The sequence below is a fragment of the Delphinapterus leucas genome, chromosome 15 (assembly GCF_059928025.1).
Source record: "Delphinapterus leucas isolate spDelLeu-1000000601 "Yukka" chromosome 15, BTC_Dleu_Yukka2, whole genome shotgun sequence".
Classification (NCBI taxonomy): Eukaryota; Metazoa; Chordata; class Mammalia; order Artiodactyla; family Monodontidae; genus Delphinapterus; species Delphinapterus leucas.
The window spans coordinates 72,663,185-72,674,429 of NC_143143.1; the positions used below are offsets into that span (position 1 = coordinate 72,663,185).

General features: G+C 49.1%; 1 protein-coding gene across 1 annotated transcript; it reads right to left on the minus strand.

Annotated features, from left to right (window-relative positions):
• Positions 1–3,149: 3,149 nt before the first annotated feature.
• On the minus strand, positions 3,150–9,073 carry FITM2 (fat storage inducing transmembrane protein 2). The gene is made up of 2 exons (XM_022592346.3): positions 8,868–9,073; positions 3,150–6,865 (listed from the first exon to the last, which is right to left on the minus strand). Exons 1-2 carry the CDS (start codon positions 9,065–9,067, stop codon positions 6,250–6,252), a joined length of 816 nt encoding a protein of 271 aa, XP_022448054.1. The 5' UTR covers positions 9,068–9,073; the 3' UTR covers positions 3,150–6,249.
• Between the last annotated feature and the right edge of the window lie 2,172 nt (positions 9,074–11,245).

Below are 11,245 nucleotides of genomic sequence, written 5' to 3' on the forward strand. Positions count from 1 at the left end.
GAGAAGGCAGGAGAAGTGATAAGTCTCCCAACCCAGTCCCTCAAATACGCAGCCTGGAAACCAGGGTCAGGCAGCCCTTAGCTTACCTGCAAGTGGACAGCACCTCAAACACCTACTTTACCTTGGTGCAAAGGACCCCACAGGTACACGGATGTCCTTTCCCCTCAGCTCTCCCGGAAAACACTTCTCTCACTCTCCCCCACCTCCTAGTTAGCCCTGAAACCAGACTATAGTCTTGGAGACTCCATTCATTCTAGAGGTCCTGGGACATGGCCTTCCACATTCGACTGTATGTTTTAACTGCCTCTGAGTCAATAAAAATTAAAACACTGACATGTATGGTGTTTCTTTTTCCTGAATTTTTTTTTTTTTTTTTTTTTTGGCCACACCATGCGGCACGCAGAATCTTAGTTCCCCAACCAGGGACTGAACCCGTGCCCCCTGCAGTGGAAGCGTGGAGTCTTAACCACTGGACTGCCAGGGAAGTCCCTCTTTTTCCTGATTTTAAAGTAGTTATAGTATAGATGGCACATTAGGGACTTATTGTGCACTTGAAAGACTTTTATATAGTGCCTCCCATAGACTAGGTCCTGTCCTAAGTAAGCCCTTTTCAAGTATCAATTCATTTAATCCTCACAACAACTCTACAAGGTAGGTACTTCTATTATCCCCATTTTACAGATGAAGAAACTGAGGAACTTGTTCAAGGTCACACAGCCAGTGTGTATGGCAGAGGCAGAATAATCTCCTCCGTCCTTTGCTTTTCTGAGTGTGTTATGTAAATCATCTCTGCCTGATCTGGGACAATGTTGGGGTAGCGGAGGGGAACACTCTGCTTTTGACGCTTAGCACCCTGTTTGGATGTGCTCATTTCATTGCCTGTGCCTGGCTAGACTGAGGGCAGAACCGTGTCTCTGAATTAACACCGTGTCCAGCATAGTGCCCCTCACCTAGCGGGGCAATGGATGTCGAATGAGGTGAGGCATTATCCTCACCTTACCCTTCACAAAGAGGCTCAGAGATTCTGACCTGACCGAGGGCACACAGCTGTAAGTTCTAGTCAGCACGAATGCAGAGTCTTTCTGCCACCAGATTCTGTGCTAAATATAACACCATTTATTCTTTGTTGTGACTGCATTATATTCCTGATATGGTTACCATAATTTATTTAACCAACTGGCAACAGTTAGATAAATCTTGACAACTTTGCACTACCACAAATAGCTGCAATAAAATCTTTATGTTTATCTTTGCCCACCTCTAATCTTTGTGTTGATCTTTGCCCACCTCTAATCTTTGTGTTGATCTTTGCCCACCTCTAATCTTTGTGTTGATCTTTGCCCACCTCTAATCTTTGTGTTGATCTTTGCCCACCTCTATGAACATTCCCATAGCCTAGGTCCCTAGACTGAGATTGTTAGGTCTGCATATTTTTTTGTTTTGTTTTTGTTTTTGGCTGGGCCACACGGCTTGTGGGATCTCAGTTCCCTGACCAGGGACTAAACCCGGGCCACGGAAGTGAAAGCCTGTAATCCTAACCACAGGCCACCAGGGAACTCCCAGGTCTGCACATTTTAAGTTTGGATACGACAAGGTTACCATCTAATCATGTGGGCCCAATTTACCATCTCCCCTCTCCCTAAGGTATGGGAGGACCTGTTTTCTACGCTGTGTGTGTTCAATTTTAAAACACCCCAGAGGCTGTATTAGGGGTTTCTGGGACAATTTCTGAAGGTGACTATACTGCACGGAGTTTCCCTTAACAGAATCTACCCTCTCCTTGATATTGAAATTGGTTTGATTTTGGAGACCTTTTTAAAAAGCCTTCTGCGGTTCATCCCTCTGGGAGCTAGGTCCAGCTCCCCATGTCCAGGAAGTCCCTATGAAGCCAAGCAATGAGGTCTAAACTGCATTAGGCTGTCGATGCAGAGAAAAGCAGGGGTATGATAAAGTGCACCCAGAGATCAGCTCCCCGATCACTCACCGGGAAGCCAGCTGCCACCTCACCTGAGTGGGAGCTTCTTTTCACGTTGTTTCCTTAAATAAAAGTCATAACCAGCTTGGGAAGAACTTTTCATCAAGCGAAGCAAAGAAATAGAATAGAGCAGAAGAGTTGATGAGGTTAACCAGTCTGTGCCCGTCATTTATCAGATAAGGAAGTTGAGACCCAGAGATGTTGAGTGACTCGGCCAAGGTCACACAGAAGAGCAGAAAAAGCAGTGGTGGAAGCCAGCTCAAAGCCGGACATTCACACTTCTAGCTGAGTGCTCCTTATAACATAGCAGGGCGCATCCAGGACCTCCATTGACAGTCCTTTCAGTCTGCCTTTCTTCAATCACTGTTGCTCTTGAACATGAGGGGAAAGTTAGGTTTCTTGAGAAGGGATCTCTGGATGAAAATCATGGCAGCTCATCTCCGTGCCTTTGTGCATGCTGTTCTCACGTCCTTGGAGTCTGTTCTCTGCCTAACTGCTTTAACTCCTTCTCATCCTTCAAGACCCAAAAGAACTATGTTCTGTGAAAATATCCCGTGATTCCCCAGGGCACCTGGTTGTCCCCTGCTCTGTGTTCCCAGGCCCTGACCTTGGCCAGCACTCAGAACACTCTATGGTGGTTGACTCCTTATGCATCTTCTCCAGGAGTGAAAATTCCTCAAACACACAGAGGTGGGCTTCCCTGGTGGCGCAGTGGTTGAGAGTCTGCCTGCCGACGCAGGGTACATGGGTTCGTGCCCTGGTCCGGGAAGATTCCACATGCCACGGAGCGGCTGGGCCCATGAGCCATGGCCACTGGGCCTGCGCGTCCGGAGCCTGTGCTCCGCAACGGGAGAGGCCACAACAGTGAGAGGCCCACGTACCGCAAAAAAAAAAAAAAAAAAAAAACGCACAGAGGTAGCAAAATCAAACTTTGCAACCCCACTCACACCTTAAGCTCTGAAGGGATAGATTTTGGACCACAAGCTCCAGGAGGGAGGGAGTTCATTATCCTGTCCTAGCTCCTGGCTCACAGGATAAACTCAAGAAGGGTTTGGTGCTGCCAACGGAATCTGAACAGGGAAGTTCTGCCAAAGGAGGAGCTTCAAATCTTGGAGCCATTGGGCTTTTGACAGATACTACGTGGAGGGGCCAAGCAGGTCAGGCTGACGACGGGAGAGGGCGCTAAAAGGTACAAAAAGTCCTCACACGCGTATAGGCCTCCAGGGCATTTTCACAGATGACCTCATTTGAGTGAACTTTGTAACTGCTCTTGTGTAACCTTCCTCTTACTGCCAAGAAAACTGCTCCCAAATCCGGCTGATCCAGGCCTCAGGACTCTGAGACACAGATGTGGCACAAAGGGAAGGAGTAAATCAGGCTGAGAAATACATGACAACATATCCTTAGGTCACAGGATTGAGGAGAAAAAAAATAAGAGTGACTACAGCCTTGAAATTCCCCTATACACAACGAGTAGCTCCAGTAAGAATTACCCTCCTTTCATAAAATGGGCTGAGCTCTCCTGGTTCTGGGATTGAGGGTTTTGGAAAAGAACACACAAAATGCAGGAATGTGGGATTTCATTATCTCTAGTTTAATTTGCCTGTTTACACACACGATCTGTATGTGTACATAACAGTGGTAAAAGCCATTCTCTAAATACAATCTGGTACTCAGACTATGACAGATGCATGTGGAAAATGAGGCGCCAGTGAATGAACCTCAACACGGAGAGACAAACCAAGCACGGTGGTATTCTGTGATCACAGATGCCCTCAAAACCCTCTTGTTCAGCACCTGGGGAGCAGACACTTTTCAAAAGACAATACAAGGCTACTTCAACAGGACACCCAGACCCCAAATGGCACTCCAAAGAACATATTAGTTTCCCTGCCTTCTCCAGAGGAGCCATAAAGTTCTAAAGGCTTAATCAAGAAAGAGGAGGCAGGGGGATTATCACCTGCTATGCACATGTGCTGGGCATTTTACATACATATTCCCTTCATCCTGACAGCACCACCTCCATTTTACAGATGGGGAAATTGAGGCTTGACCAGGGTCAGACACGATTTGGACCCACATCTCACATGTGCCTAAACTTTCAGCCTTGCCAGGCTGTGTCACACAGGGATTGAGAGCATGTTCCCTAGAGACAGGCAAAGGTGCTAAGACTGAACAGGAAGTGGCAGAAGACTCCTCAATAAACAAGATTCGGTAATGGACGCTTTCCGCGGAGTCAGTGTAAGGCTGAGCCTGAATCAGACGTGCAGGAGAGAAATGTCTGAACATTTAAGTGAGACAAGTGAACTTCTGGCGTCACCTTGTGCCTGCTGCCTTTTGGTGCTGAACGTGAAACGTAGGAGAGATGTCAATCCCTTCAGCAAGCCCCTGCCACCTACCCCAGCCCCACTTCCACCACCCCCGTTTTCAGATGTAAGTTCCGGGGGGCAAAACAATTCTCCCGGGGCCCATCATAGCTTGCCAATGCTCCCAAAGCACCATGGTGACACCTTCGAAATCTCACTGTCAGGTGTTTCTGCCACCTTTGGGTACAATGTATCACACCCCACATTTTGATCGATACAGGTTAACCTGTGGCCGGATGAGATACGAACTACATATTTTAAGTACATATTTATACGCAATACATTTTACACTGAAGATTTTCCAGACCTCAAACTCCTACCAACCTAAGCTTGAGTTAAGCCAGGCGAGTGCAGTGCTTATCAGTTAATGCTATTACCAGGCTTGACTCGGGGTGGGGGGTGGGCGTCAAAGAAGCTTCCAGGATGATTATCCAAAACACAAGGGGCTTGGTTCGAAAGGCTTAAGGAGACACCCTGAGAGAGGGAAGGGGTATCTCATCACAGAGCGGTAACTGTGCCTTTGTGGGGCAGAGGGGACAGGGCATCTCACCACTCCCAGCATTCCCAAGGTAAGGGCCACACAAGAACAAGGCTGGAAATTGAGAAGTGCTGCCAAGGGGAAATAAAAGGTTGAGTTCAAGGGCAGATGCACAGGCCCGTTTGGTCTGGTTTGGGTGGTGGTCCAAGTAAGAGGAGGGTGGGCCAAAGTCAAGTCGCCATTTATCAGGGACATTTTTGCAGACAGGTTGGCTTCTTGCCATCAGAAGCAAGGGAAGATATTTTCGTCCACTTCTGACTCAGCATAACCTTGTCCAAAAGGGTAAAAGTGCCTTGGGCCACAGCGATGAACAGAAGGCTTATTATCACACAGCCCTGAAGCACCACTCAGTCTGCACCACGGACGGGTGGTCAGGGAAGTTCAGTGCAAATATGCATTTTGCAAAATTACCCTGACTCAGCTTAAAATTCAACAGGTTATTAAAACGTCTGCTCTCCGGTTTTATTCTTAACAGAGAAAAGAGTCCCGTGTGCTTGAATTTAATACCGTAAGCCAAGAGTGTTCTAAAAAACCCTCAAAGCAATCTACACATGTGCCAAAGTGCAGAGTCGTGAGTTATTTTCGGGAGTTCTGTCAACAAAGAACAAACGCCATGATTGTTATCAAAAACTATAAAGCATTCACTCACAATGGGGGGGGGGGAGTAACCTTATTGCTCCGAAAACCAATATATAATAGACAACATGGACAGAAAAGTATCAATGTTCGTTACCTAAAAGTCATCCAATACTCTGTCGCAGAGGCACACCAGTTTAACTGTTTTGGTAGCTAATCACAAGCCACTTGCAATATTTGACACTCCATGGACGAAATAAATACTACAGCCAGAATGTGTCTTTCGGGCAGTTGGCTGTTTTATAAAGAACCCTGCTGTAAATAAATGCTTCTGCAAAACTGACCAGAGGGAACTACTGTTAAATAACACCATTAATAGCCACGGACCCAGAAGACAAGGAAGAATCAGGGAGCATCTGATGGCAGCAGAAGAGAGTCCTGAGGCCCCGGCCCCACTTCAGCCACACAACAGAGGCTTTCCCGATCCTGCCCTCTCGCTGAGCCAGAGCTTGGCCCTCTTCGGCCAAAAGGGATGTTCCAGATTAAGGTCAAGTCTTGCCAGGAACGCAAAGTGCCTGACTGGGAGTGGCGGTGCTTGTGACACAGGGCGATGCCACCAGGGACAGTCTGGGGCCTGACCTTGCTCGCCCCCCAGACTCCACCCCACCCCCACCCCACACACTGCCCGGTAAGCTTCCTCCCGGAAGCAGGATCAACAATTTAGTCGATAACTAAGAAAGATAAGTGGAAAATCTATTAGCCACTGTCCTGCTGTCAGCCCTTTTGCTTCTCTTTTATTTCTTGTAACCGTCTTGCTTCAGATTCAAACTAGAGCTCTGGGGAGGAAGTCCTGGAGAGAAGGATTTCAGATACCAACACCCGTACGTTCCGTACCAGCCCAGCAGACCGAACAGGGTGCCAAACACTTTCTGGGACAAGTTGTGAAAGTAAACGGCCGTGCACAGAAACATCCACACCCAGATGAAGGTCAGGAGGCCCAGGGCGACCCCCAGGGTGGTGATGGCCGCGTGAAGCCAGTGGCTTCGGTCCGTCCTCAGCTCGTGCAGCACAGCCATCTCCTCCACAATCATAAGGACACAGAAGGTGAGCAGGAAGGAGTGGCCTGAGATGTCAAAGCCATGCCAAAAGCCTCCTTCCCCGTGGCACTGCTGCTTGCTCTGGTGCTCCTTTCTCACCCCCTCCAGGGCTGGCGATTGGTAGCAGCTGCCTGTGTAGTGCTCAACGTTGGCGAAGACGGCTGTGCCCACGTACCAGATGGCCGTGCCCACAAGCAGTGTGCTCAGCCGCCGCAGGACCAGGCCGGCCTTGCCCATCAGGTGGTAGTTGGTGAGGGTGATGAAAGGCAGGAGGAGACAGAAGGTCCAGGCCCAGGCCACTTTGACAAAATACCTGGCAGAGGAAGAAAGTGGAAGTGAAGACGGGGACATGGCGGAGAGGGAACAATGTCATCACTCAGGACTCTGGGCTCTCGAGGGAGGGAAAAAGGAGAAATAGGTGATAAAAGCTATAGACCACAACTTCACTAAGTACTTTAAGTGTAGTAACTATTGAATCCTTACACAACTCTATGAGGTACGTACTGCTATCATCCCTATTTTACAGAGAAGGAAACAGAGGCACAGAGAAGCATCGTGCCCAAAGCAGAGGTCATCAGTGGTGGAGCCGGGATTTAAACCCAGGTTCTGTGATCTTAAGCACTAATTGCTGAGGAACGTAATTACAGAGCTCTCACATACATCCACTTTCCCATAGAATACTCAGTTACCTCGGGGGGAAGGTGTCACTAGCCCCATATTATAGGTAAAGAATAGTTCAGTAACTTGCCAGGATCACACTCACATGACCAGCAAGCCCAGGTTAAACCAAGGTTTGGCCAGCCCCAAAGCCCATGCTTTTTCTACACCAAGGCTTTTTCCTACGTGGTAGAAATGAACAGACAGAGCTTGACTTCACGCTAGAAGACCCAGGTTCAAATCCTGACTCCGACTTATTACCACACCTCCAGGCCTCCGCTTCCTCAACTGTTAAATAGAACTGAGGGGATCCAACGATTTTTAAATCCAGAGCCAATGATTCACTAGTTCCCTTTCAATAATTAACTAGCATAGAGGTGTGGAGCGAAACACCAGAATCCACGGCAACTCGCCAAAGACAGGGACTTGTCTGCTAGGCTCTTCGGCTCCCAGCTCACCCAGGCCAGATCAAGGAGCAGCTGTCTTGTCTGCCTCCCCTGCCCTCATCAAAGGTGGCTGAGCTGGGGACCAGATGCGGTAAACACATATGCAAGAGGCTTGGGGCCATAACCACTCTCATAATCTATTCTCAGCCCAACCTCCGTGGGTGGGTGAGGAAGGAAGGTGCACAAAGGACAGAAGGACTCTTCCTGGGTTCCAAAGGTTCTTCAGACACCACCCAAGGGCCTGTCGCTAAAATCTTCCCTGGGACTGATATGCAAGGATCTGGCCACAGCCAAGACCTGTAAGGTATTTGATGAAACTGCTGGAGAGAGAAACCAGGGTTTTAAGTAGGTAACCAAAGTTGGACTGACTTTTGGGAGATGCTGCAGACACTGCACCTCCCAAGGAGAGTTGAAGCTCACGTCAGGGGAGGAGTTTTATCTTTCAGAGTTTCCCTTTACTATTGCAACGGTGTTTGCGTCGATAAGCTTAAAATCCAAGAGATTTAAAAAAAAAAAAAAAAAAAAGGAGGGCGTGGGTGGACTTAAGGAGAAGTCTCAAAGGGCCCGGCTGGGATGGTGTTCCTTGGCCACTGCCATGAACTTTGAGTGACTGAGAAAATCCAAGCAGATCCAGGGGTAAGGTCACGGACTGGAGGGTTCCACTCTGGGGCGGCTGTCTTGGAACGGGGGTTGGCATGGGCTAGGACAGGCTCTCAAAGGTGGCGGGTGGGGGGTGCTGGCGAAAGAAGGCAGGTCTGCTTGCCCCACCCAGGTGTGATGGGATTCTGTCACCAGCTGGGGGGTATCAGATTTAGGGCGGAGGCGCAGGGTCTGACATTGGCAGGCAGGAGAGAGGTGGCATCTCCCCCAGGGCAGGGGCCAACTCCTAACCCCCCAAAGGGAGGCAGGGGGAGCAGCGACACAGGCCGGTTCAACCCCCTTCCCACCCCCCACCCCTACACACACACAGACACACACACCACCCTGCCCAGTCAAGCTCAGACTGTCTGGTTTGGGTGTGCAAACGCGACCTGCTAGTGACACTAGCTATTCCGGGGTCCCTCCATCGCGACACGCGTGCAGACGCTGCTATCACGAAGGGGAGAAGGATCTCCCCTTCCAATGACTCGTCCATCAGGGCAGCTAACCCCCGGCTCTCTGGGCAAGGCGACAGCTACGGCAGGGACAGGAGAGGACCCGGGGCGCACTCACACGTTGAAGACGTTGCGCTTGTTGCTGAGATAGCTCTCGGGCAGAGGGGAAAGCTCCTTCAGGAGGGAGCCCGCCAGCATGGAGGCCACCAGGGCCCAGGGCAGGTAGCGCCGTACGGCCGCCCGCACCAGCGTCCCCCTGAGGGCCCACGCGCAGCGCTCCAGGTGCTCCATGCCCGACCTGTCGGCCTCCGTCAACATCCCCGTGCCCTCTCGGCCACCGTCTAGCCCTTCGTCTTGGCCGGCGCCACCGCCTCCCTTTGAGCGCACGCGCGTCGCTCGCAGGCCCCGCCCCCGAGGAGCGTGAGCGCTCCGGAGCCCGCGCGCTCCCCCTCCTGGCCACCGGCGGCCCCTGCAGCGCTCCTGTTTCCAAAATCCTCGCACGCCTCCTTGCCTTCTCGAAATCCCGCCGCCAGGGTAACATGCTCCCGGTAAGGAAAGGCACACATCCTCTGTGCCTTGCTCTGATCGGAGGAAAAAGCGCTTGTGGAAATATTTGCTGGAGGTGGGGAAGAATAAACGTAGAGTTGTAGGAATTGGAGCAGTGGTCCCAGCATCATTTAGTCTCTCTTGGAGATGCTTCCTCCATCTGAGCCTTAGTTTTCTCATCTGTAACATGGGGAGCCAAGAGGAAATCAACCTTTCCCAAGTTAGTTTATGAACTCGAGGTTCATTACGGTGGTCCAGACATACGGACATGAGAAAATAAATGCATAAAATAACCATTAGATTTGCATTTTAAATTATTAGCTTTATTTTCACTTTTAAAACAACTGTGATTGGTATTGAGAGAAAATGCTGGGCGCTGGGGGTTAACGGCCATCAGATGAGGGCGTTGATGACTCAGTCACTCGTTTATCACAGAGTTAAACCCACTCATCCCCTGTCATGGCTGGGTGTCTAATTGTTTCCCAACCTTGCGGCGTTTCTTTGCCACTGTATTAGTTTCCTAGTGCTGCCATAACAAATTACCACAACTATGTTGGCTTAAACGAACAGAAATTTATTCCCTGACAGTTCTGGAGGCCAGAGTCTGAAATGAAGCTGCTGACAGGATTGGTTCCTTCTGGAGGCTCTGAGGGAGGACCCTTTCCATAGCTCTCTCCTAGCTTCTGTGACTGCTGGCAGTCTTGGCATTCCTTGGCTTGTGGCTGCATCACTCCAATCTTTGCGTCCGTCTTCATGTGGGCTTCTCCCTTCTATGTCTCTGTGTGTCCTCTCTCCTTCTGTCCCTTATAAGGACACTAGTTATTGGATTAGGGTCCACTCTAAATCCAGGATAATCTCATCTTGAGATCCTTAATTATATGTGCAACGACCCTATTTCCAGATAAGGTCACATTCCTAAGTACCAGGGATCAAGACTTTGACATATCTTTTTTTGGGGGATGGTGGTGGTGGTGTCACCATTCAACACATTACGTCCACCTTAACTGTTTTTGCTATGTCCGTATACCACCAATACTATTATTTGCTTAACATTTTTCTTTAAACAACACACATTTAAAACTGAAATACTTACTCAATAGCCTCCCAAGCAGAAATATCCATGGAATAATAGATTCTGTGTGCCAGTTATGTTTTTTCTATTACAAAAAAAACATTTCTATTGAAATATGCATCATCTCTAGCTGCCTAAAATAATCTCGTGTCCCTAAACCAAGGATAGCTACTGCACTTTGGGAAACACTGGCCTGATTTACACGTATAATACAATGATGTTTAAAATCTCTCATGCAGGGAATCAATAAACTAATAGGAGTAAAAGTATTAATGCCTTAAAACTGTCTCAAGGTGATCGGTAAATTGCATTTATCTGATCATAGTTTTTACGTAGCAAGACGTCTCTGGGTCTTCAAAAAGCTAGGTTGAAAAAAGCAATGTACTGGTGATTATACTAATTCGCCTTTTCATGATTGGAGATAAAAACCACACAGCTGGCAAGATGTTAATTGTGAAGGCAGCTTGTAAATAGTATCTGAAACCGTCTGTATCTCCTGAAGATTGTCAGGTGCTGAATTATTGTTACTTTCCATAGCAAGCTGCATAATGGTTAAGAACAGGGAGGTAGGACTTCCCAGGTTGTGCAGTGGTTAAGAATCCGCCTGCCAATGCAGGGGACACGGGTTCGATCCCTGGTCCGGGAAGATGCCACATGCTGCGGAGCAACTAAGTCCATGCACCACAACTACTGAGCCTGCGCTCTAGAGCCCGCGAGCCACAACTACTGAGCCCGCATGCCACAACTACTGAAGCCCACACGCCTAGAGCCCGTGCTCCGCAACAAGAGAAGCCACCGCAATGAGAAGGCTGCACACCTCAATGAAAAGTAGCCCCCGCTCGCCGCAACTAGAGAAAGCCCGCACACAGCAACAAAGA